Source organism: Hemitrygon akajei, chromosome 3, assembly GCF_048418815.1.
Source record: "Hemitrygon akajei chromosome 3, sHemAka1.3, whole genome shotgun sequence".
NCBI lineage: Eukaryota > Metazoa > Chordata > Chondrichthyes > Myliobatiformes > Dasyatidae > Hemitrygon > Hemitrygon akajei.
In genome coordinates, this window is record NC_133126.1 from 107928669 (window position 1) to 107956029 (window position 27361).

Sequence of the window (27361 nt, forward strand, 5' to 3'; positions counted from 1 at the left end):
CATTTCATGCATGCTGTGTGCCTGGCATTACTCCATGCCCCAGTATTGTTTTCCCTTTCTATCTTTTGTTGTGGAGTGAGACAAAGATCGCTGAAATGCCTACTAACGCTGGCTGCTGGGTATGGCATAAGAATGGGGAATGGAATAGACTCATTGTGGTGCTCTGGGAATGATTCAGAATGGCAGGCAGATGTGTGGACAAGCCCAGGCAGTGTTTGCCACAGCCTATGGGAGGTAAGATAAACTGCTTGGCTCAATCTTGCTTCTAAACATGAAGAAATTCATGAGTTTAAGCAGGCTTGATGGTTTTGAGTCTCACCCCTAGTATGTATCTGAAAATGCAGCAACCAGAATTCTCACGTTGTTGCTGACATTCTTGGATCACCTGGTTTCTCAGGGACTTAGACAAACCTCTGGACACTGCCAACTGAATGCAGAGAGAAAAGAAGTACATAGGTTTTTAAATTAAATAGTAATAACAAAGTTTTACTCAATATTAAATGTTGTTGCTAGTTGGTGAAAACAATGTTAGTGATTGGAGATGTGAGTTATGTTCATTTCCACAAGAATTCTTGAATTTAACAAACTCTGAAACCAGTGTTCATAATAACAGCTTCCAGTAAAAAGTGTCTTTAATAATTTTGAGAAATCTGGTGAGTTTCCAGTTATGTCTTGCAAACAAAGACTTGACAGTTTGCAGACACAACACACACTGTTTTCTTTCAGGTATTTACTTACGTGGGTAAATGGTGGGAAAAGCCACCATTTCTTGCCCATCTCTAACTGTTGGTGAGAAGATGGTGGTGAGCCACCGTCTGAAAGCACCACAGTCATTTGGTGAAGATGCTCCCACAGTGCTGTTGGAGAGGAAGATGCAGGATTTATAACTAGTGATGATGAAGGATGTACAATATATTTCTGAATCAGAATAGGGTGCGCAGTACATTCGCTCAAAATAAACCCTGTTGTGCTCACTGCCAGAGGAAAATTTGTCTTCAAATACCAGCATTATATATTTATGGCAGCTTGGATTTAAAACCTTTAAAACTCACTTTAAAACCTCTAGCTCCATCAACGGCAAAGTATTTGAAGGATTGTTAAATGCTCTCAGAAGTATGAGGCTTATATTAAGTATGACTTCCTTTAATTATTGGATTTAAATACAATTACCGTTTAATTCTAGAGTGACTGTTTAAGTTTAGGTATAATTGACCCATAAAGAACACGAATCCCATCAGGCTTTTCATTGGTGACACACTCATGACTATTATCTTAAAAACCTTAAAAGTGAAGTTTTTCATTCTTACCAAATATTTGGTTGAGACGTGTCAGAGTTTCTGCTTCCTTTGCACCCTGCGACCTTGTTATGGTACGGCATCAATGAATATAGAATTGAGACAGGTTTTTATAAACAAATAAAATGTTTATTAAACACTGCTCAATAAAAAAAAAACAAAAGTAAACAAACGACTAACTTAACTGGAAGTTAACTGCTATACGGCAACTCGAACAGTTCTTAAAGTGATAAATGCAGAAGTCCAAATGATTTATACAGTCAATTAGTAGAGGCTTTCCTGAAGTAACGAATTCCTCACTGACGTGACGTTACTGCCGATCCTAGCTCAAATATGCCTTGCCCGAAGGATTTACGATGAAGGAAATTAAACGGCTTAAAGGCACTGACCTTTCCTTGGCGAATAACCCTGTTCCAGTCCTTTTTGCTCTTTTAGCAGGGACTATCTCGGATGCAGGTTACTAATTCCTTCCGAATGAGGATGTAATAAGGTTGATCCTGTATTACCACTGACGACACCAACTTTTCTCGAACCTTCGGGTTTTCCATACTTCAATAAATTCTTCACTGTCCAACTGGACTGCAAGGGTAGGAACCAAAACTGGCAGTGGTTTTAAAATCTGCCGGCACAACTTACAATAGAAAGTAAAACTCCACTTTAAAACAAAACTGCGTCATGAGATGAACACGCAGCATAACGGAGTCACTGACGGATTAAACCACGAACTGGCCTGCGTCACAGCAAGGCTTTCTCCTTTTATACCTGTTGAAACAGGCCATCACATGACCTCTCACTGGCGGGAAAATTACATCATTCCACCATCCCAAGACCATTACATCATGCCCAGCAGAGACTCAATTACATCATGGTCATGTGACAGTCACAAGATACCCACATGGTATGTAACAACCTTAATGATTGCTGTTGTGTTGCAGGAAGCAGATATCGTACTGATGCTTCTGCCTGAAATGGACAAAGCTCTTTCTCTCTAGGCATCTGGGCAATGCTGCAAGGGTAGCATTTCCTGGCCATCCCTGACTTCCCTTGAGAAGGTGGCAGTGTGTACACAGGCATAAACTGTTTACTAAGTAAACAATAGGAGAGTACAACTGATACCTTATAAAATCCTCCATCAATACAGACAATTTCTAATGTGGTTGTTCGATGAAATTTCAATGACTATATCTAACCTCAGTTAACCATTTAATGCACAGGATAATTTATGGAGCTCTTTGTACTTTAACTCTTGGGTTGATGTTAATCTACAGTTGGCTACATTTGGCCAACTGCTTCAACTTTCGGTGAGGCAGGCCTTGGCTAACAGGCAAGATTCCTAACCAATTCCATCACAAATGCCTCGGCTCCTCCTACTTGCTGAGCTGTGCTGGCGGTCAGTTTGGAAAAGTATTGAGCCCACTGTTCTTCATCCCTCTTTGGTCTCATCTTCCTGAGGACTTCTGCACATCTCCATTTCTAGCCACCTTTTCCTCTGCTTTGCCGCCAGACTGGCAAACTGAACCACTCCTCTCTGCATCTCATTTTCTGTTTCCTCTGTTGAATATCCCCATCAAGCTCTGCATCAGATTAAGACCATGCCTTAGGAGTCTGCTATGCCCAAACAACACTGAGTTTTTAGAGACACAAAACCAAATACCCCCCACCCACTGCACACTACCTCCCTGACCCCCTCTCCCATTACCCTCTTCTGACCCTTACCTTGCCCCAGCTCAACCGCTGCCAAGTTTTCACCATCCTCCTAACATCCCCCTCTCTGATGGTGAAAATCATTCCTCAATAGCTGCCTTAGCTTTGTTCTCTTGCTCACAAAGAGTATTCAACTCCATCTCCCAATTTCATCCCCCCACCCTGCCTTGGTCTGCCCATCATCCAGTACCCTACCCCCCCCCAAAAAAAAAAAGTTTACCAACAATGTAAGGCCTCTCATCTCCACTTCTACTGGCCGTTGCCCTTCTTCACTCTTACTCCTGTTGTACAACTTTAACCTGAAACATCGACAGTCCTTCTCCCCAACTCGAGCTGCTGAACTCCTCCAGCAGTCTGTTCATAACAAGTTTATTCACTACAAATTTGGAACTTGTGCATCTGTGTGTAAATCACAGAGTTGTAAACGCTCATGCAGGTAAACAAAAGCAATTACATGGAAGAACACTGATAGTTACCCAGCAAGCCCTTTCTCAAAACAGTAATCCTTAAAAATCTTGCCACTTCCCACCTTGACAGAAGTGGTCTTGGGGAGAACCTCTTGTTAAAAGAGGAACCTGTTTGTGAGTGAGTGTTTCAGTGTTCACTACAGAATATGATGAGGGTAAACCTGAGAAAGTTCCAGCTTTGATCTTGATATTAGTGAACTAATAACCTGTGTTCTTGTTTCTTGTTAACTTGCAGTGGGAAGAGGTAAGCGGCTATGATGAGAATCTCAATACCATTCGTACTTACCAGGTGTGCAATGTCTTTGAGTCCAACCAGAACAATTGGCTGTGGACAACTTTCGTTAACCGGCGTGGGGCTCAACGCATTTATGTGGAGATGAGGTTTACAGTACGAGACTGCAGCAGCATCCCAAATGTCCCAGGCTCTTGTAAAGAAACATTCAATCTGTATTACTATGAGACCGACTCTGGACTAACCATCAAAGGTGCTGCACTGTGGACAGAGATGCCTTATCTTAAGGTAGATACCATCGCCGCAGATGAGAGCTTCTCCCAGGTGGACTTTGGTGGCAGGCTCATGAAAGTGAACACTGAGGTCCGTAGCTTTGGGCCGCTAAGCAAGAATGGATTTTACTTGGCCTTCCAGGATTATGGAGCTTGCATGTCTCTGCTCTCTGTCCGTGTCTTTTTCAAAAAGTGCCCGAGTATCATTCAGAATTATGCCACCTTTGCAGAGACCATGACGGGCACTGAGAGCACTTCGTTGGTCATAGCCAAGGGGACCTGTGTGCAGAATGCTGAGGAGGTCGATGTGCCTATCAAACTGTACTGTAACGGTGATGGAGAATGGATGGTGCCCATTGGCAGCTGCACCTGCAAGGCAGGGTATGAGCCTGAAAAGACCACATCGTGCAGAGGTGAGTGCCATTTCTACACCTCACTCCCTTAGCTCTTGAGGGTGAGAGGAAGTGAAAGTGTGTTGATTACTTTTTCTTGCCACTCTTGGGTGTTGTTTAATCAGTGATGCTGCACTATCTGATGGCAAAGAGTGGTTTAGCTCCAGTTTTGTTTTGAAAGGGCTCATCATAAGACCTATCAAATTTAGGATTGTGTAATAGCCATGGTGCTAAGTATGGCAGGGTTATACTGAATGAAATTGCCTCAAGCAGAATAGTCTTCTGAGAGTTATGTCTCTTTACATTCTGCCTTTGCGTGTACAGCATATGTAACATATAATGGATATATTATGTTGTGCACTTATGAAGTTTGGTACATTGTTACTATACTGTATGAGTTGTATTGCATCATTAACATTCGACCCAATGTCATAATACCATATGGTTTATAATGCACTTTGGATAGCATACTTATGCAAGAGGAGCAGCTATGTGCAAGGAAGACTATTCCCCTGGCTGTGGTATCCGAAACTTGGCCAATAGTCTCAAAATAAGACGTCAATAATTCATGACTGAGATGAGAAGAAGGTATTGAGAAATGGAGCACTCCACCCAGGAGAGTACAGAGGGTCAGTTGCTGAATACATTCAGGAGGGTGATTGATGTTTTGCTAGATCTAAAGGAAATCTATAGAGATGCTGTTAGTACTGGAAAATAATGATGAAGGAAAGATCTAATTGAATTGTGGAATCAAGAGGGGGCAAATGGCCTGATTCTAGTATTCTTCATTAGAGTGATCCAATCAGTTATTCTCCCCCCATTCTTCCTCCATGTTCTCTAAATTATTCCCCCCCCCCATATGTCTGTATACTGTAATTCCAAGTTGAAAACTCCTATCACCACTTATCTTGTATCAACAGGAACAGCCTTTTCATATTTACCCTGTTGAAGTGAGTATGACATGATGCACAGTTTATTTCTAGAAAGCCTCAGTTTCTCTAGTTGCATATTGCTTTATTGACCATTCTGATTTATTTGTTTCCATTCCCCGATGCATTGTCATTTCACTCATGAATGGATTTTCCCTTTTTACTGTAGATAGCTTCTGCCTCGTCTTATTGAAAGCATCCTTACCTAGATCTAAATTTTTATTGCTAAAACACTATTCTTCCTTTCAAACACAATATTAAACTCAATTGTGTAATGACTGCTATTAAATAAATACCATTAGATACACAACTCCCACAGCAAAGTGAAATCATTTCCTAGATCCTAATTCTATTGATAATGTTTTCATTCATACTTATAGGTAGTAATATTACTTCTCATCACAGAAATAAATTCTTTGTAATTACAACTGTCATTTCTTTTCCCCATTGTTTGCTTTCTTCCCTGAAAACCATATAGACAGGTCTATTTAATTCAAAGTCATGACAACCACCATACCTTACCCAGAAAACTGAATCTCTGTGTGTAATTTATTTTGTAGTTTTATGAAAACTCATTGGGCCACATATCTCATCCTGTACTTCCCAGAGTTACATTTTATTCATGTTTGTTTCTTTCCCTGCTATAGTGAATTTACATTTCCCATTTTCACTTTTCCTGGAGTTCCCAAGAGGTCGCTCAGTTACTATTACACAGCACTTTTTATCATGTTAAAGCCCTTTGCCTGGAAATCCATCATCAAGTTGTAGTGCAGAATACACTCAATTATAGCACTGCTAACTTTTACTCTATTTCAGCAACCTATTCCTTTCTGAGATTCTAAATGGGCAGGAATTTCTAGCTGGTTTCTCCTCTCCATTATTTTTCCAGAATGTTGACCTTGGCAGGGGCAACTTCTTCCTATTCCAGTGTTCCTTGAAGTGGAAGTCCTCTTTCCCAGCCTATTCCTTCAGCTATTGTTCCTTAGGTGTTCAGTTTGGACCACGTTTGTTCAGGAATATATTCCCCGACTTTGACCATCATGACTGCTTTCAACACTCATGATATTCAAAGATGGTGGATATATATATATAATCCCTGTTCATTACCTGTGTATATATACATACTCCAAGTTAAATGACTACCAAATCAGAATCTGTAATGAGCTCTTTGGGATTGTGTGGGAAGCTGAAGTGTGTTGGGTTCTGAACACCTGAAATGATTAATTGTTGTTTAAGAGGGTCGCTAATCGTTTAGAGTAGCTGGTGTTTTTTCTCGAGTGACTTGTACTTTGTAGTGCAGTCTCCTGGTGTTGTTTGCTTAAACTTGTTAGGTTTATTTTGATAGGCTCAGGGATTCCATGTTATTTGTATTATTTAAGCAGATGTCTGATTAGCACTAATCGCAGGATCCTAGTTTTGCGAAAGTTACATTTTGCGGAGCCGCTTGGCCGAGCCACCAATGTTCTGTTGGAATTCTTATGAATAAACTCTGTTCGCTGACTCTACATCAGAGTCTGTCTTTTGTCTGCACTTGGGTTCTGACGTTGCCAGCACACATTGAGACAGAAGGACCCCACCAAAAATGTCATCTATTCTCAGGACTACGTTATAACTCTATGTTCCAAACTCTATGTTCCATATGCCTCAAGAATACAAAGCCATGTACCGAGTTTCTCTAGTCTATGTTCAAGGCTCTTTACTGGTCTCAGGGCTTTTTCCAGGTCTAACAGTCCCCAGTTCTCAAAGTTCTCAATATTGTCAAGGTTTTCCAGGACTCCCATGGTCCTCTAGGTCTCCTGTGGCCCTCCATGGTCCTCCAGGTCTCCTGTGGCCCTCCATGGTCCTCCAGGTCTCCTGTGGCCCTCCATGGTCCTCCAGGTCTCCTGTGGCCCTCCATGGTCCTCCAGGTCTCCTGTGGCCCTCCATGGTCCTCCAGGTCTCTCATGGCCCTCCATGACCTCCAGGTCTCCTGTGGCCCTCCATGGTCCTCCAGGTCTCCTGTGGCCCTCCATGGTCCTCCAGGTCTCCTGTGGCCCTCCATGACCTCCAGGTCTCTCATGGCCCTCCAGGTCTCCTGTGACCCTCCATGGTCCTCCAGGTCTCTCATGGCCCTCCATGACCTCCAGGTCTCTCGTGGCCCTCCATGACCTCCAGGTCTCCTGTGGCCCTCCAGGTCTCCTGTGGTCCTCCAGGTCTGTCATGGCCCTCCATGATCTCCAGGTCTCTCATGGCCCTCCATGACCTCCAGGTCTCTCATGGCCCTCCAGGTCTCCTGTGGTCCTCCAGGTCTCTCGTGACCCTCCATGACCTCCAGGTCTCCTGTGGCCCTCCAGGTCTCCTGTGGTCCTCCAGGTCTCTCATGGCCCTCCGTGATCTCCAGGTCTCTCATGGCCCTCCATGACCTCCAGGTCTCTCATGGCCCTCCAGGTCTCCTGTGGTCCTCCAGGTCTCTCATGGCCCTCCATGACCTCCACGTCTCTCATGGCCCTCCAGGTCTCCTGTGGTCCTCCAGGTCTCTCATGACCCTCCATGACCTCCAGGTCTCTCATGGCCCTCCAGGTCTCTCATGGTCCTCCAGGTCTCTCATGGCCCTCCAGGTCTCTCATGGCCCTCCATGGTCCTCCAGGTCTCTCATGGCCCTCCATGACCTCCAGGTCTCTCATGGCCCTCCATGACCTCCAGGTCTCTCATGGCCCTCCAGGTCTCCTGTGGTCCTCCAGGTCTCTCATGGCCCTCCGTGATCTCCAGGTCTCTCATTGACCTCCAGGTCTCTCATGGCCCTCCAGGTCTCCTGTGGTCCTCCAGGTCTCTCATGGCCCTCCATGACCTCCACGTCTCTCATGGCCCTCCAGGTCTTCTGTGGTCCTCCAGGTCTCTCATGACCCTCCATGACCTCCAGGTCTCTCATGGCCCTCCAGGTCTCTCATGGCCCTCCAGGTCTCTCATGGCCCTCCAGGTCTCCTGTGGTCCTCCAGGTCTCTCATGACCCTCCATGACCTCCAGGTCTCTCATGGCCCTCCAGGTCTCTCATGGCCCTCCAGGTCTCCTGTGGTCCTCCAGGTCACTCATGGCCCTCCATGGTCCTCCAGGTCTCCTGTGGCCCTCCAGGTCTCTCATGGCCCTCCAGATCTCCTGTGGCCCTCCATGGTCCTCCAGGTCTCTCATGGCTTTCCATGACCTCCAGGTCTCTCATGGCCCTCCATGACCTCCAGGTCTCTCATGGCCCTCCAGGTCTCCTGTGGTCCTCCAGGTCTCTCATGGCTTTCCATGACCTCCAGGTCTCTCATGGCCCTCCAGGTCTCCTGTGGCCCTCCATGGTCCTCCAGGTCTCTCATGGCTTTCCATGACCTCCAGGTCTCCTGTGGCCCTCCAGGTCTCTCATGGCCCTCCAGATCTCCTGTGGCCCTCCATGGTCCTCCAGGTCTCTCATGGCACTCCAGGTCTCTCATGGCCCTCCAGGTCTCTCATGGCCCTCCAGGTCTCCTGTGGCCCTCCAGGTCTCCTGTGGCCCTCCAGGTCTCTCATGGCCCTCCAGATCTCCTGTGGCCCTCCATGGCCCTCCAGGTCTCCTGTGGTCCTCCAGGTCTCTCATGGCTTTCCATGACCTCCAGGTCTCTCATGGCCCTCCAGGTCTCCTGTGGCCCTCCATGGTCCTCCAGGTCTCTCATGGCTTTCCATGACCTCCAGGTCTCCTGTGGCCCTCCAGGTCTCTCATGGCCCTCCAGATCTCCTGTGGCCCTCCATGGTCCTCCAGGTCTCTCATGGCCCTCCAGGTCTCTCATGGCCCTCCATGACCTCCAGGTCTCTCATGGCTTTCCATGTTCCTCCAGGTCTCTCATGGCCCTCCATGACCTCCAGGTCTCTCATGGCCCTCCATGACCTCCAGGTCTCCTGTGGTCCTCCAGGTCTCTCATGGCCCTCCAGGTCTCCTGTGGCCCTCCATGGTCCTCCAGGTCTCTCATGGCTTTCCATGACCTCCAGGTCTCCTGTGGCCCTCCAGGTCTCTCATGGCCCTCCAGATCTCCTGTGGCCCTCCATGGTCCTCCAGGTCTCTCATGGCACTCCAGGTCTCTCATGGCCCTCCAGGTCTCTCATGGCCCTCCAGGTCTCCTGTGGCCCTCCAGGTCTCCTGTGGCCCTCCAGGTCTCTCATGGCCCTCCAGATCTCCTGTGGCCCTCCATGGCCCTCCAGGTCTCCTGTGGTCCTCCAGGTCTCTCATGGCTTTCCATGACCTCCAGGTCTCTCATGGCCCTCCAGGTCTCCTGTGGCCCTCCATGGTCCTCCAGGTCTCTCATGGCTTTCCATGACCTCCAGGTCTCCTGTGGCCCTCCAGGTCTCTCATGGCCCTCCAGATCTCCTGTGGCCCTCCATGGTCCTCCAGGTCTCTCATGGCCCTCCAGGTCTCTCATGGCCCTCCATGACCTCCAGGTCTCTCATGGCTTTCCATGTTCCTCCAGGTCTCTCATGGCCCTCCATGACCTCCAGGTCTCTCATGGCCCTCCATGACCTCCAGGTCTCCTGTGGTCCTCCAGGTCTCTCATGGCCCTCCAGGTCTTCTGTGGCCCTCCATGGTCCTCCAGGTTTCCACAACTTCAAGGTTTAGAAGTGTTCTTTCAACATTTAAGTTCTTTTTCAAAGTTTCCAGTTTTTGTTCAAGGCTACCATGCTTTATCCAATGTTTCCAAGGTTTTTTTTCAATGCTGTGAAGGTTTTTTGCAATGTAGTGCAGTGCAATAAATAAAAATACAATAAATTGCAATAAGAGATCTATATTTAATATTAAATAAGTAATGTAAAAAGAGGCCATTAATAGTGCACCAGTGTTCACGGGTTGCTTCAGTGTCCGTTCAGAAATCTGAAGGCGGAGGGGAAAAAGCCTATCGTGCAAAATGCTGGAGGAACTCAGCAGGTCAGGCCGTATCTATGGAAAGAAATAAACTGTTGACATTTTTTGGGCTGAGACGCTTCATCAGGTCTGACAAAGAAAGGAGAAGAAGAGTTGGAGGAGTGAAGAATGACGACAATACTAGTGATTTGTAAGCATTGCAAAGGAATCGTTTTGCCCCACCATTGTGTATGAGTGTCCTATTTACATTGTTTATACAGAGCAACACAGTACCTTAATATGGCCTGAAGCTCCCCCAAGGACAGCCAATTTATTTGAGATATTTAATACTACATGGCTGAATTAAAGTGACTCAGGCACTGTTGTATGGAGGAAAGAGAGGTCAAAGTCTATAAACTGTCAGGAATGTCTGTGATAACCTTGTCTTGCAGATATATACCAATCAAAGATATGTTCCCTCTTCTGGGCTTTATTGAGACAATAATTATAGCCTGCCATTTTGTTGAAACAGAATTAGATTACATTCATCTGTACCTGTGGAAGACTTCAAAACTGCACTATTAACATAGCAGGAAATAATTCAACTATGTACACTAATATAGTCAAAGAAGGGGGAGTGTTGCAGATATGTTGAACTAAAATATAACTGCCTGCATTCAGGGGTTTAAATTTGGAGACTAAATTAAACTAAAGTCAAGCCTGAACACAGAATGAGGCAAAGCAATGAATATGTTATTACTCATTTCAACTCGTCTTACACTTGTCAAGTTGCACACAGTTATGCAAGTATTGCTTTTTATGCATTCGCTTGCCAGACAGAAAGTCTTTGTATCTTCAGTTGACTTGACAGTTATCACATACAGTAATTATGCCCTCTGGCTGACAGACTTGCTTTAACAGCATTTTATGAGCCTTTTTGACATGTTTTTTTTCATTAAGCATGCTCAACCTCAGTAAAGTCCTTTTCATAGCTCCACTTCCCTCTCTCAGTACAAATAGTACTAGTATGTGGTGGGCAGGGAGTCACTTTAATTCAGCCATGTGGTATTAAATATAGCAAATGAATTGGTTCCTTTGGTGTGTTGAGTCTGGAAAGCAGGGAACGAGGTTTAAAGACTTCCAAGTACATAATATTCCACCAAATTAAAGTGCCAAAACTTCTTTTTTAAAGGGCAGTTAAGCTTTATTGTTTGGGGGCAGGGAGACAAAAATGGAAGGGTTGGTAAAAATGAATGAATGTAAGGAGGTAGCAGTGAGAGCAGGAGCTGTCCATTTAACATATTGCCATCCCCACCACACTGTCTGATCATGACCGATCTGTGCCTTGGTTCTACTTCTAACCTTTGCTCTATGGTGCTCTATGGGTCCTCTTACCTGACCCCTAGCTCATAATAACCAAAAAGCCTCAATTATATGACATTGTAAATTGTTGTTTTAAGATGGGTGGGGGAACTCCAGAGTGAAAATTTGGTTTGGTGACTGGATGACTGTAGTCTAATTATACATTAATCAGGTTGGAACTGAATGACATCACGTTAACTGTGTGGTGTATGAGAAGACTAATAAATAGTCATAATTCTCCATATGGATTGTTCAACCAAAACATCTTCTTCCTTTTCCTTTCCAGGCTTCTTGAGAGAAAGTCCTATTCATTATCCTTTATCCATTATTCATGATCCTTTCCATTTTGTGTGTGTTGCTCGGATTTCTAGCATCTGCAGATTTCCTCTTGCTTGAGATTAACCTGCATATTATCTCATCAAAGGCAGTGCTGCACTTCCTTGGTACTACCGCAGAATTTCAGTAGAGATTACATGGTCCAGCCTTTTCCACCCAACTCTTACGAAGTTTGAGTGTTTGATTATTGAGGTTTTCAACACACCATACAGCAAATGTTGTGTATCAAGCCCTGATTCTATTTATTTCAATCCCAACTCACTAAAAACAATCAATTCCTCTCACAAGCCAGAGGTCACTGCTTCCAAATAAATATAGTTCTTTAAACAGGAATTCGTGGTTTGGAATCCCAGCAGTTCATTTTCTGTTGCCTTGATTTTGGCTCAATCCGTAGCCACGCTTGAAGTACTATATAATATTCTGGTGCTGTTCACCCACTGTGTATTCATATGAACTGATGTTTGTCAGAGATCTGTAAATACAGTAAATACCTTTCTGTTGAAGTAATAGAAAATGGTAATCATGGGTTCTTAGTGCAGGAAAGTGGAGGCTCGGTAAAGAGGCATGAGCAGAAAGAGTGGTAATACCAAAGCAATTGTGTCTTCTGGCAGTCAACGTGTTAATCAGTTATTGGTTCTGATGGTATCTTTATTCTCTATGCGTTACTCAACTACAGTAGGAACAGAAGAGTATGTTTTACCTGTTCAGGTAATTGAAGTAATCATCTGATATCTGCAGCAGAAGAATTCACTGTGGAATAAATTATACAGTCCAGATATGTGAAAGATAGAGGTTACTTGGTTCCTGAATGATTCTGAAGATGTGTGCCATTGCAGCATGAGGAAAATGTGTATGCTGGAGTCCTGCTGTGCTGTTTATTAGGACAGTAAAGTCCTGATGAAGGTCTCGGCCTGAAACATCGACTGTTTACTCTTTTTTCTGTAGATGCCGCTGAATTCCTCCTCAGTTTAGTGTGTGTTGATTAGCACTCTGCAATGGGGCATACGTTGTGGCCAGTACTGGAAATGCGGTGTGTACTCAAGGACATTTTCAACCTCTCACTTCTGTGCTGTGACTTTCCCACCTGTTTTAGAAGGGCAGCAATCATCCCAGTGCCCAAGAAGAGCAGAGTGAGCTGCCTCAATGACTGTCGCTCAGTTGCACTCACATTTACCATGATGAAGTGCTTTAGGAGGTTGGTTATGGCTAGAGTTAACTGCCACCTATATATGGACCTGGACCATTGCAATTTGCCTACCTTCGCAAAAGCTCTACAATCTGACTGGCTCTCCACTCTGTTTTGGAATCTTAGACAACAGCAAAATATACCTCAGGTTTCAACACCATTAGCCTTCAACACCATCAGCCCCCGGTATTAATCGATTAGCTTAAAAACCTGGGGATTTGTAACTGGATCCCCAACCTCCTCATTGATAATCAACAGCGATGCACCTCAAGGATGCATGCTAGCCCATTGCTCTACTTCTATGCCTGTAGCTAAGCACAGCTCAAACACCATCTATAAATTTGTTGATGAGACCACTGTTGAATGTTAAACAATAAAAAGGAGTGAGATGGATCAGCTGGTTGAACAGCGTCGCAATATCCTCACACTCAATGTCAGGTTCCAAGGAATTGCTTGTGGACTTCGGGAAGGGGAAGCTGGAAGAACACACATCAGTTTTCATTGAGGGGTTAGTGGTGGAAATGATGAACAGCTTCAAGTATCTGGGTATTAACATTTCAGTGGATCTATCCTGGGCCCAATGCTTTGATGCAATCATGTTAACAGTTTGAGGAGATTCGGTACGTCACCGGAGATTGTTGGAAATTTCGACAGATGTCTGGTGGAGAGCATTCTAACTGGTTGTATGGAGGCTCCTGTTCACAAGATTGAACAAGACTGATGAGGGTTGTGGACTCAACCAGATCCATCAAGGCACAATCCACCTCACCATCAAGAACATCTTCAAGAGCCAGTACCTCAAGAAGGTGGCGTCTTTCTCTAAACGTCCTCCCCAACTGTCTTCCCGTTACCACTATGAGGGAGGAAGTACAGTTTGAAGACCCAATCTCAGTGATTTAAGAGCAGCTTCAGCCAACAAATCTTTGAATGGTCCATGAACCATTTTGTTATTCATTGTCTGCACTATCTATTTATTTTGCATTTCTTGTATCTTTGCACTGTAGTGCTGCTGCAAAACAGCAAATTTTGTGACATGCGGAACAGTGAAAATAAACCTGACTGAAATGCTGAGATATTTTGCTGAACGTCCTTGAGCCTTTGCTTCACTCAGTGGAACCCTGTGCCCATGTTCAGAGTACAAGGGTGCTGCATGGGGGTTGGGGTGCTTGGCTACACAAGCTTCTTATATTATTATTTTCTATTTTCCATCCAGTCTCATTTGAATTTCTACAGCAGGTGGTTTGTAGCACTTGAAATTGGAGAGGAGGGAGGGGAGATTCAATCAATAATTTGAGCTGAGAATGCGAAGCTTTCAGGGAAGTCAATACACATTGTGATTTTGCCCCTCTTTCTGGACAGCGAACAATAATTAACGCGATGTAATTAGAGTGAGCTATGAATGACAAGCAGGAATGGTGTGTGGAGGCAAAGAAAAGGCAAGTGTTAGTTTTTTGAACAGAGTGAAGGCACATCTGAAAAGCTGTCTGACACATTTTCAGCAAAACATTTGAGGCTGAGATGGGGCTCTTTTCAAACAAAACCCACTCAGACACATAAGCAGCTGTCCTGCAGTGAGAGACCTACTTTCAGAATCATTCAGACACGGCCTTTCTTTCAGGGAGATTGTTTTTTAGAGGATGACCCATCTGACCCTCTGCCTCAGTAGTGCTGTCCAAGAAACTTCTTTGTGTTGTAGCTACTCATTCTGCAATCTACATGATAGGACAACAGGAAAAGGAAAAGCCTGGGTCACAAAGTCTGGATCACGGTATGAACCAGGCTACTCTGCCCATCAAATGACATCAGCAGTATTGCATTTGATTCTGGTTGTCCCTGTTGCAAGATGGATGTCAGAGGTTTGAAAGATGGTTACCAAGATGCTGCTGCGATTAGAAGGCATAGCTATAAGGAGAGGATGTACAAACTATGGTTCTTTTCTCCGGAGCAGCAGAGACTAAGGAGAGGTCTCCTATAGATTTATAAAATTATGAGAGGCATAGATAAAGTATAGAAATATACATAGATAATGCTGATCTCTTTTTCCCAGGGCCATAGAGTGCAAACATTTAATGTGAGAGGGGTACGTTCAAGGGAGATGCGCAGGGTATTTTTTTTTTACACAGAGTAGCAGATTCTTGGAATGCACTGCAAAGGGAAGTGGTGTAGGCAAATACAGTTGAGGTGTCTAAGAGGCTCTAGGTAGACAGAAGAATATGTAGAAAACAGAGGAATATGGAATGTGAGCAGGCTGAAGGAATTGGGCATTATTAGTTAAATTAATTTGGCACAGTATGATGGGCTGAGGGGCCTGTCCCTTTGCTGCACTGTTCAATACATCATGTTCTAACACTGTGCCAACACTATCTGTACCATTCCCCTGCAAATTCCTCTGTCACAAATTCAGTTAACATTCAGCTACCATTCAGTTATCTTTTGAAGGCCATGAACAATTCTGTTTCCACCATCCCCTTGCTGAGAGAACTCAGATCATAACCACTGCCCAAGTATTAAGACATTTCTAAACCTTGTTATCTTTTGCTCAAGTTTGTAACCTGTATGCTCAGTCCTTGAACCATCTGTGATTGGAATGCTTTCCTTCTGTTTATGCTGCCTGAACCAATCACTATCTCTTCTCAGATCTACTCTTAAATTTTTTTTGCTATGTTTTAAGCTCACAACTGAAATGCTCTTTCCTTCATCCACTCCAGTAATTCTCTTCCTGTCCTTTCTTGCTGTAGACGATGTTCAGGAGGACTGGCTAGAAGTTAATGTTGTTCTGTTGTTCAAGAAGGGAACCAGGGATAATAGACAATAGACAGTAGGTGCTGGAGTAGGCCATTCGGCCCTTCTAGTCAGCACCGCTATTCACTGTGATCATGGCTGATCATACACAATCAGTACCCCGTTCCTGCCCTCCCCCCATATCCCTTGACCCCTCTATCTATAAGAGCTCTATCTAACGCTCTCTTGAATGCATCCAGAGACTTGGCCTCCACTGCCTTCTGGGGCAGAGCATTCCACATATCCACCACTCTCTGGGTGAAAAAGTTTTTCCGCATCTCTGTTCTAAATGGCTTACCCCTTATTCTTAAACTGTGGCCTGTAGTTCTGGACTCACCCATCAGCGGGAACATGCTTCCTGCCTCCAGCATGTCCAATCCCTTAATAATCTTATATGTTTCAATCAGATCCCCTCTCATCCTTCTAAATTCCAGTGTATACAAGCCCAGGCGCTCCAATCTTTTAACATATGACAGTCCCACCATTCCAGGAATTAACCTTGTGGACCTACGCTGCACTCCCTCAATAGCAAGAATGTCCTTCCTCAAATTTGGAGACCAAAACTGCACACAATACTCCAGGTGGGGTCTCACCAGGGCCCTGTACAGCTGCAGAAGGACTTCTTTACTCCTGTACTCAATTCCTCTTGTTATAAAAGCCAGCATGCCATTAGCTTTCTTCACTGCCTGCTGTACCTGCATGCTTGCTTTCATTGAGTGATGTACAAGAACACCTAGATCTCGTTGTACTTCCCCTTTTCCTAACTTGACTCCATTTAGATAGTAATCTGCCTTCCTGTTCTTGCCACCAAAGTGGATAACCTCACATTTATCCACATTAAACTGCATCTGCCATATATTTGCCCACTCACCCAACCTATCCAAGTCACCCTGCATTCTCATAACATCCTCCTGACATTTCACACTGCCACCCAGCTTTGTGTCATCAGCAGATTTGCTAATGTTACTTTTAATCCCTTAATCTAAATCATTAATGTATATTGTAAACAGCTGCGGTCCCAGCACCGAACCTTGAGCGGTACCCCACTGGTCACAGCCTGCCATTCTGAAAGGGACCAGTTAATCGCTACTCTTTGTTTCCTGTCAGCCAGCCAATTTTCAATTTTCAATTTTCGATAATAATCCTGGAAACTGAAGATGATTGGGTCTCACATTAGTAGTAGGGAAGTTACTGAAGAGATTCTTAAGGATAGGATTTATGAGCACTAGGACATCCATGGCCTAATTAGGGAGAGTAAGCATGGCTTTGTATGGGGCATGTCATGTCTTACTAACTTGATTGAGTTTTTTGACAAGGTGATGAGAAAAACTGATGGAGATAGAGCAGTGGGCGTTGTGTACATGGATTTTAGTAAGGTGTTTGACAAGGTCTCTCATGGGAGGCTCATCCACAAGATTAAGATGCATGGGGTCCATGGTGAATTAGCTGTTTGAATTCAGAACTGGATGGCACGTAGAAGACAGGGAAGTGGTTAAAGGGACTTATTTGAGCTGGAGGTCTGTGATTAGTGGAGTTCCACAGGGATCGGTCGGTGCTGGAACCTCTGCTGTTTGTGATGTTAACCTCTGCTGAGGTTAACAAAGCTTTGGCTGACGACCTTAATACCTTTTACTGTAGATTTGAGAGGGTCCATCTTACACCTGTCCCTTCCCCCTCTTCGGTCTCTCTTCCTGCCTTCCCTCGACCATCACTCACTGGCACTCATCCCCCAATCACTGCAATCACCTCCCCACCATCTCTGCCCAGCCCCCCTGGATCACAGCTTAGAATCAGCGAAGGAGAAGTATGCCAACTGTTCCAGCGACTTAAGACCCGAAAATCTCCAGGCCCAGATGGGGTCTCCCCCTCCTGTCTACGAGCCTGTGCTGATCAGCTGGCTCCCATCTTCACTCAGCTCTTTAACAGATCTCTGGAGCTGAGTGAGGTTCCAACTTGCTTCAAGCGCTCTACCATCATCCCGGTCCCCAAGAAACCCACCATCACAGGACTGAACGACTACAGACCTGTCACACTGACATCTGTAGTCATGAAATCCTTTGAACGCTTGGTGTTGAACCACCTGAAGACCCTCACCAGCAGCCTGCTGGATCCCCTGCAGTTTGTCTACCGGGCAAATAGGTCAGTAGACAATGCAGTCAACCTGGGACTGCACTATATCCTGCAACATCTGGATCGTCCTGGGACCTATGCTCGGATGCTGTTTGTGGATTTCAGTTCGGCGTTTAACACCATCGTCCCTCATACCTTCTGCTCCAAATTGTCTCACCTTACTGTGCCACCTGACCTCTGCAATTGGATTTACAGCTTCCTGACCAACAGAAGTCAGCAGGTAAGGATGGGACAGGTCACCTCGGATATTCGAATCACCAACACCGGCACCCCCCAGGGGTGTGTCCTCTCTCCACTGCTGTTCTCCCTCTACACCAATGACTGCACCTCCTCCAACCCCTATGTGAAGCTTTTGAAGTTTGCAGACGACACTACCGTCATCGGACTCATCCAGAATAGTGATGAGTCTGCATATCGACAGCAGGTGGACCAACTGGCGCTCTGGTGCAGTCGGAACAATCTGGAGCTGAACACGCTCAAGACAAAGGAGATGATAGTGGATTTCAGGAGACATCCCCCCGTTATGTCTCCCCTCACAGTCCTTAGCAGCCCTGTGTCCACCGTGGAGAACTTCAGGTTCCTGGGAACCACCATCTCTCAGGATCTGAAGTGGGAGCAGAACATCAGCTCCATCTTGAAGAAGGCCCAGCAGCGGATGTATTTCCTGCGGCCCTTGAGGAAATACGGTCTGCCTCAGGAATTGCTGCTGCAATTCTACACTGCAGTCATTGAGTCTGTCCTGTGCACCTCCATCATTGTGTGGTTTGGAGCCGCCACCAAGCGGGATAGAACCAGACTACAGCGCACAGTGAGGACTGCGGAGCGCATTATTGGAGCCTCCCTGCCCTCTATTGTGGACCTGTACTCTTCCAGGTTGAAGAAGAGGGCGGGGAACATCATAAAGGACTCCTCCCATCCTGCGCACGGACTGTTTGATCTGCTTCCGTCTGGTAGGCACTTCAGATCCCTCCAGACTAAGACTAATAGGCACTGGAGAAGTTTTTTCCCTACTGCGGTCACTTTGCTGAACAGTTAACTGCCGGTTAACTTTCAGCTAACTATTACTTGGATTGCACTACCTGTATGTACAATTTATATTTTCATTTATATTTATCATTATTATTGTTATGAGCAGAGAGACAACATCTGCCGGAAGTAAATTCCTTGTATGTGCATAGGTACTTGGCGATTAAAGTCTGATTCTGATTCTGATATAACTGACCTGGATGAAAATTTAGATGGGTGGGTTAGTAAGTTTACAAAGATTGGTAGTGTTGTGGATCATGCAGAGACTGCCAGAGAATGCAGTGTGATACAGATCAGTTGCAGATATAGGCAGGAAAATGGCTAATGGCCAAATGTGAAGTGTTGCATCTTGGTCGGTCAAAAGTAAGGAGACAGTACACCATTAAGACAAGATCTTTAACAGTGTTAATGAGCAGAGAGATTTTGGGATCTAGGTTCAAAGCTTCCTGAAAGTGGCTGGAGGAACTCCATTTTGTGTTTGTTGTTCAGATTTCCAGCATCTGTAGATTTTCTCTTGTTTGACACCTGTTGATAGGGTAGTTAAGAAGGCTTATAGCTTGCTTGCCTTTGTTAGTGGTTCCATTCAGTTCAAAAATCAGGAAGTTATGTTGCAGCTTTATAAAAGTCTGGTTAGGCCACATCTGGAGGATTGCATACAGTTCTGGTTGCCCCACTATAGGAAGGATGTTGAGGCTTTGGAGAGGGTGTAGAAGAGATTTCCCAGGATGTTGCCTGGATTAGAAAGCTTGTTCTATAACGAGAGGTTCAACAAGCTTAGGTTGTTTTCTCTGGAGTGGAGGAGGCTCAGTGGAGATCTGATAAAGGTTTATAAGATTATGAGAGGCATAGATAGAGTGGAAAAACAGTATCTTTTACCAAAGGAGGAAATGTCTAATACCAGAAGGCATGTGTTTAAGGTGAGAGGGGGTAATTTTTAGAAGATGTGAGCAGCAAACCTTTTATCCAGATCATGATGGATGTCTGGAATGTGTTGCTTGAGGTAGTTGTAGAGGCAGAAACAAACGTTTTTAAGAGATGTTTAGATATACACATTAATATGAAGAAAATGGAAGAATACGGACATTGTGTAGGCAGAAAAGATTAGTTAGCCATTTGATTACTAATTTAATTGGTTCAACACAACATTGTGAGCTGAAGGATCTGTACTTTGTGCTGCAGTTTTCAATGTTCTATGTTTTTGACTAAACTCCCATGCTGGTCCTTGACAGAGACCTTGCTAATTTCTGTGTAGATGTTATCCACTGCCTTTCCTTTAACAACTTTCCTGGTAACCTTGAAGAACTATACTATTCATTGGACATGACGTACCACACATAAAGCCATATTGATTAAAGTGTCCTCCTAAAGTACGACACCTCACACTTGTCTGTATTAATTTCCATCTGCCACTTTTCAGCCCATGTTTCCAGCTGGACCAAATCCCTCTGCAAGTTCTGATAGTCTTCCTTGCTGCCCATTACACCCCAATATTGGTGTCATTCGTAGATTTGCTAACCTAGTTTACCACATTACAATCCAGGTTGTTGATGTAGATGTCAAACAACAATGGATCCAGCACCAATCCCTGCACCACACCACTAGTCACAGGCCTTCAGTCAGAGAGCAAAGATCTTCTCCTACACTCTGACTTCTCACGTGAGCCGAAATCTCTAATCAATTACACTACCTCAGCTTGAATGCTGAACGACTGAACTTTCTTAACCAACCCCTCATGTGGGACCTTGTCAAATGCCTTACTAAGGTCCATGTAGACAACATCCACTGCCTTGCCTTCATCAACTTTCCGGGTAACTTCCTCAAAATACTCTATTAACATTGGTTAGACATAACCTACCATGCAAAAAGCCATGTTGACTATCCCTAATCTGTTCCTGTCTATACAAATACTTTTACTGTATATCTGGACCCTAAGAATACCTTTCAATAACTTAACTGCTATTGAATTCAGGCTCACCGGCCTATAATTCCCCTGTTTATTCTTAGAGCCTTTCTTAAATAAAGGAACAATGTTAGCTATTCTCCAATCCTCCAGTACCTCACCCCTGGTTAAATATGTTTTAAATATCTCTGCCAGGGCCCCTACAATTTCTACATGGGTCTGAATTAAAATCCTTTTTCCCCCTTTGATTTTCTAACTAACAGCACTTTGGTAGATATTAGTCTGCATAACTTTTTATTATTGCTGCGCTAACTGGGCATATGTAATAGCAAAACAAATTTAAAAGCTTGTACTGTAAACCAACACCCAGTTGCTAGGATTGCAGTATACTTTAAGAAATTGCAAGGAAGGATTTGTATCAGAATTGCCAACAAGATGCCCTGAGGGATCTTTCAAGGAGCAGGCTGGCATTTTGAAAGGCAGAAGTACTCTCATAATTGAAAGAAAAAGGAATTCTATTTTGTTAATTCCACTTTTCTCCTCTGTGATTTTTGTCTTGGTATGTTCATGGTCGTCACTGAGTCTCTGCATTTACACTGAGATTTGTGCTTTCTTATTTTGTTTTTCTTAGGAGCAGAGGAACAGGAGTTAAATATTCAGCCCCTTGAGGCCGAACTGCCATTCATTTAGGTCATCATTGATGGATATCTTTACTCAGTTTAGCCTGGCTCCATAGAACCTCCAGCACATTTCCATTAATCTCAGTTTCGCAATTTTACACAAACAAGCTAAATTCTCTTTCACTATTCACAACTACTTTGGCCAGCCTTAAGATAGAAGATAGAGTCTTCCATCTTAAGATAGAGTCCGTAAGATAGAAGAGCAGAATTAGCTATTCAGCTCATCAACTACATGTCACTATTCAAGATGAATGATTCTTTTCAGCTTCTTTCTCCCACCATCTCCCCATAACTCCCTTACCAATTAAGAACCTATCAAGCGCTGCCTTAAATACATGCAATGGCTTGGTCCCTTTAGCTCTATTTGGCAACAGATTTACCATTATCAGGATGAACAAATTTCTCTTCCATGCAGTTTAAAATAATGTCCATTTATTCTGATCTGTGCCCTTGGATCTTATATTTTCTGCTCTATTCAGGCCTTTCTGTATCTGGTAGGCTTCATTGGTATTCCCCTTCACCTTTCTGAACTCTATCAAATACAAGACCAGGGACCATCAACTTCCAGGATATGCGCTCTTCTCATTATTACCATCAGGGAGGAAATGCAGGAGTCAGAAGATCCACCCTTAACAATTCATAAATACTGTAGCTTCTTCCATTCCCCTTCCATCAGCTTTCTGAATAGTGCATGAGCCCTACCTCATTATTCCTTTTTGTTTGCACTTTTAATTTATGTTTATAGTAATTTTATATCTTTGCACAGTACGGCTGCAGAACAACAAATGCCGTTCATACATGTCAGTGATAATAATTATGATGTTGATTCTCTTTTGTTTAATTCCTGAACTTGTCACAACATGTTGTATTCGGACCTCTTAGTATCTCCAGTCCATCTTTTTACAATTCACAAAGTATTTTATTCCCATTTTTTTGTAGATCCAAAGTGAATGAACTGTATTTGTCACGTTTTGTGGAGTGTACTTGCTTCCTTCTGTTTACAGTGCGCCATTGTTTTCAGTTGTCTTGCATTCGCAATGACTCAGATTGCACTATTGTTTGTGTGAAGAAGTCCCTCTGACCACTCCCTGGTGATTCAGCTCTGTCTTTAATGTAGTTGCCCTTTACTCTACATTCCCCAACCAATGGCTATAGTTTCTGCCTACAGACCCAACACTTCTGACACTATAAGACTTCAATGTATAAAGTGCTACTGTGCAATATATTTAGCACTTCTAAAGCTGGGGCCAAGGGAAAGAAGCTGGTTGCAAACCAGCTTTCCAGGGGTTCATTCTTTGGGTAATCAATCACAATTTCCTTACAGTTCCTGCTCAATCAGACCATTCTGATGGCAAGTTCCTGGGTGTAAACCTCTGGCACAGTGCCTGCCTTTCACCACCACCATGACAGGAAAGTATAGGTCACTTAGTGTTTGGTAACATCGTAGAGTCCGACGTTTCAGAATACTTGATAAAATCGGCCAAAGTCAGCATGATTTCCTTAAAGTGAGATCTTGCCAGACAAATCTGTTGGAATTCTTTCAGGAAGTATCAAGCAGGACAGGCAATGGAGAGTCAGTGGATGTTACTTACTTCAGTTTTCAGGAAGTCTTTGACAGTGTGCTGCACATCAGGCTGCTATACAAGAAAGGAGCTTGTGGTATTACAGAAAAGGTATTAGTGTGGCGACCCACTTTCTGTGCAGGTGAACCGGCTCACAAATAGCCAGTGCGCGGGGAGAGACTTTGGTAATGCACCTCTGACGTGATTTCCTCCCGGAGAGGGCGAGCACTAGGGATTAAATGCCAGCGCCGTGAAGTTTGAATAAACTAGTCTGGAAACGGCTTACTGACTGCGTGGCGTTATTTCAGCGCTGTGTGTAGCACATCACTATATTGGTGACCCCGACGGTCCAAACAGGATTTGGACCAAAGATGACCGAGTCTTCATCTGTTCACGCAGTTTTGCTAAAACTGCCAACTTTCTGGATGCTGTGACCACGCGTGTGGTTTAGCCAAGCAGAAGCCCAGTTCCAGATTCGGCAGATATCTTCTGATTCCATGCGTTACTACCACGTGGTGAGCACCCTTGACCAGGAGACGGCCGCCCAGGTTGCGGATTTCATACAGTCGCCCCCGGAAGAAGGCAAATATGAAGCATTCAAAGCGCAGCTCATTGGGACCTTTGTCCTCTCACGGCGTGAGCGGGGTGCCCGCCTGCTTCACCGGGACGGTTTGGGAGACAGACTGCCGTCAGCATTGATGAATGAGATGCTGGCCCTGGCTGACGGACACAAGCCCTGCCTCATGTTCGAGCAAGCGTTCCTAGAGCAACTGCCCGAGGACATACATCTGCTGCTGGCCGACGCAGATTTCAGTGACCCCCGGAAGGTGGCGATCCGGGCAGACGTGCTGTGGAAAGCCAAGAGGGAGAGCGTGGCATCCGTCGTTCGGATTACCAGGCCACGCGCCCAACAGCGGACCAGACCAGGCCCTTCAGGGGGGCGCACACAACACAGAGGCAGGAGTGAGGAGGCCAGTGAACAGTGGTGTTTCTACCACCAGCGGTGGGGCACAAAAGCCCGCCATTATCGCCCGCCCTGCAAGGACCAGGGCCAGCTGCCACTAATGACTATGGCGACTGGCCACCAGGACAGCCTCTTGTACGTCTGGGACAAACAGTCGGGACGCCGCTTCTTGGTTGACACCGGAGCGGAAATCAGCGTCTTGCCCCCAACGGGGTACGACACCTTCAACAGGAAGCCAGGACCCACCCTGAGGGCCGCAAACGGCAGCACGATACGGACCTACGGCACCCGCACAGTGCAGCTGCAGTTTGGCGCCAGCCGGTTCACGTGGGACTTCACACTGGCCGCCATGGCCCAACCACTCCTGGGGGTGGACTTCTTGCGAGCTCACAGCCTGCTGGTCGATTTGCAAGGGAGAAGACTGGTACATGCCGAGACTTTCCAGACGTTCTCCCTGGGTGAAGCCAAGTTGCCGGCCCCACACCTGGACTCCGTCACGCTGTCGGACAACAAATTCACCAGAATCCTGGCGGACTTTCCATCGATTCTGGCACCGCAGTTCACAGCAGCCATGCCCAGACACGGGGTTCAGCAACACATTCTGACCCAGGGACCACCCCTCCACGCCTGCTCACGAAGACTCCCCCTGGAAAAGCTCCACCTGGCGAAGGAGGAGTTCAAGAGGATGGAGGAATTGGGGATCGTACGGAGGTCCGACAGCCCATGGGCCTCCCCCCTGCACATGGTGCCCAAAGCAGCTGGGGGTTGGAGACCATGCGGCAACTACCGCAGACTGAACGAGGCTACAACTCCAGACCCCTACCCCGTGCTGCACATACAGGACTTTGCAGCAAACCTGCACGGGGCAAGAATATTTTCCAAAGTAGACCTCGTCCGGGGATACCATCAAATCCCAGTGCACCCTGAAGACGTCCCCAAAACAGCACTCATCACCCTGTTCGGCCTGTTCGAGTTCCTCCGAATGCCGTTCGGCCTGAAGAATGCCGCACAGACGTTCCAGCGGCTAATGGATGTGGTGGGACACGACCTGGACTTTGCGTTCCCGGCCAAATGCCAGTTTGGTCTCAATACCATCGACATCCTGGGCCACAGGATTACCAAAGATGGGGCAACACCTCTGCCTGCCAAGGTAGACGCGATCTGCCACTTTGCCCGGCCCAACACGGTCAAAGGCCTACAGGAGTTCATTGGTATGGTGAACTTCTACCACTGTTTCCTCTCCTCAGCAGCCCGTATCATGCGCCCTTTGTACACCCTGATGTCGGGTAAAGGGAAGGACATTACTTGGGATGAGGAGGCCGCGGCCACTTTCGTTAAAGCCAAGGAAGCCTCGGCAGATGCCGCGATGCTGGTGCACCCCAGAACGGACATTCCGACCGCACTCACAGTGGACGCATCCGACACAACAGTCGGTGGGGTGCTGGAGCAGCTCATCGAGGGGCGCTGGCAACCCTTGGCGTTCTTCAGCAAGCACCTACGACCACCCGAACTCAAGTACAGTGCTTTCGACCGGGAGCTGTTGCCACTGTATCTGGCAATCCGGCATTTCAGGTACTTCTTAGAAGTTCACCGCGTTCACGGACCACAAACCGTTGACCTTCGCGTTCACGAAGGTGTCCGATCCCTGGTCGGCTCGCCAGCAGCGACATCTGTCCTACACCTCCAAGTACATGACGGACATCCAGCATGTCTCGGGAAAGGACAACGTTGTGGCGGACACACTCTCCAGACCAGCTGTCCAGGCCCTGTCCCTGGGGGTGGACTTGGCGCAGCCGGTCGAGGTTCAGGCACCGCGGCGCAGAGGCAGACCTCCCAAACAGAGGCTGATCCAGTCTGTGGACATTGGGGAGTGTATCGCCGGTTCTGGGGGTGGGGTTATGTGGCGACCCACTTATTGTGCAGGCGAACCGGCTCACAAATAGCCAGCGCGCGGGGGGAGACTTTGGTAATGCACCTCTGACGTCATTTCCGCCCAGAGAGGGCAGGTGCTAGGGATTAAATGCCAGCACCGCGAAGTTTAAATAAACTAGTCTTGAAACGGCTTACTGACTGCATGTCGTTATTTCAGCGTTGTGTGCAGCACATCGCTACATTAGCATGGTCAGAAAATTGTCTGACTTGCAAAAAGCAGAGTGTGAATAAAAGGGGCCTTTCCTGGTTGGTGCTGGTGACTACTGATATTCCTTAAGGGTCATTGTTTGGTCTGCTATTTTTAATGGTATATGTTAAACAAGTTGAAGTTTCTTGTCATCTGACTGTACATATATACAAACAAATGAAACAACAGTCCTCTGGACCATGGTGCACACACAAAACATATATCACACACAGTGCATAAACCAAAATATACCTTCAATAAGTTAAAAACATAATTGAAAATGCATGTTGTGTGTAGCACAGGTGAACAGCAATCAGTACAGTAAATGTAAACAGCTCACTGTCCTAGTGATGACATCTTGGTGGTGGCAGGGTGTTCATTAGCCTCCCAGCCTGAGGGAAGAAGCTATTACCAGTCTGGCAGTCCTATTCCTGATGCTTCTGTACATCCTTCCTGACGGCAGTGAGTCAGAGGTTGTGGGATGGGTGCTAGGGATCGTCAACAATGCTTTGATCCCTTCTTCTACAGCACTTCTGGGAAATGTCACAGTCAGGGGGGAGGTAGACTCTGGTGATTGTCTCAGTGGTTTTTACTATCCATGCTAGGATTTGCCTTGTGGTTTCTGTACCACACAGTCAGGGGGGAGGTAGACTCTGGTGATTGTCTCAGTGGTTTTTACTATCGATGCTAGGATCTTGCCTTGTGGTTTCTGTACCACACAGTCAGGGGGGAGGTAGACTCTGGTGATTGTCTCAGTGGTTTTTACTATCCATGCTAGGATTTGCCTTGTGGTTTCTGTACCACACAGTCAGGGGGGAGGTAGACTCTGGTGATTGTCTTGGTGGTTTTTACTATCGATGCTAGGATCTTGCCTTGTGGTTTCTGTACCACACAGTCAGGGAGGAGGTAGATTCTGGTGATTGTCTTGGTGGTTTTTACTATCGATGCTAGGATCTTGCCTTGTGGTTTCTGTACCACACAGTCAGGGAGGAGGTAGATTCTGGTGATTGTCTTGGTGGTTTTTACTATCGATGCTAGGATCTTGCCTTGTGGTTTCTGTACCACACAGTCAGGGGGGAGGTAGACTCTGGTGATTGTCTCAGTGGTTTTTACTATCCATGCTAGGATTTGCCTTGTGGTTTCTGTACCACACAGTCAGGGAGGAGGTAGATTCTGGTGATTGTCTTGGTGGTTTTTAC

At 45.8% G+C, this 27361-nt stretch overlaps 1 protein-coding gene across 5 annotated transcripts in view; it reads left to right on the forward strand.

Moving 5' to 3' along the window:
* Window positions 1-27361, forward strand: part of ephb1 (EPH receptor B1) — a 649893-nt gene that overhangs the window by 211445 nt on the left and 411087 nt on the right. For all 5 annotated transcript variants that reach the window (XR_012098311.1, XM_073040563.1, XM_073040562.1 and 2 more), the window contains exon 3: window positions 3702-4383. Coding sequence is in view for 4 of the 5 variants with exons in the window: in XM_073040563.1 (XP_072896664.1) it covers window positions 3702-4383 (682 nt within the window). In the remaining variant the exon portion in view is untranslated. The remainder of the gene's footprint in view (window positions 1-3701; window positions 4384-27361) is intronic.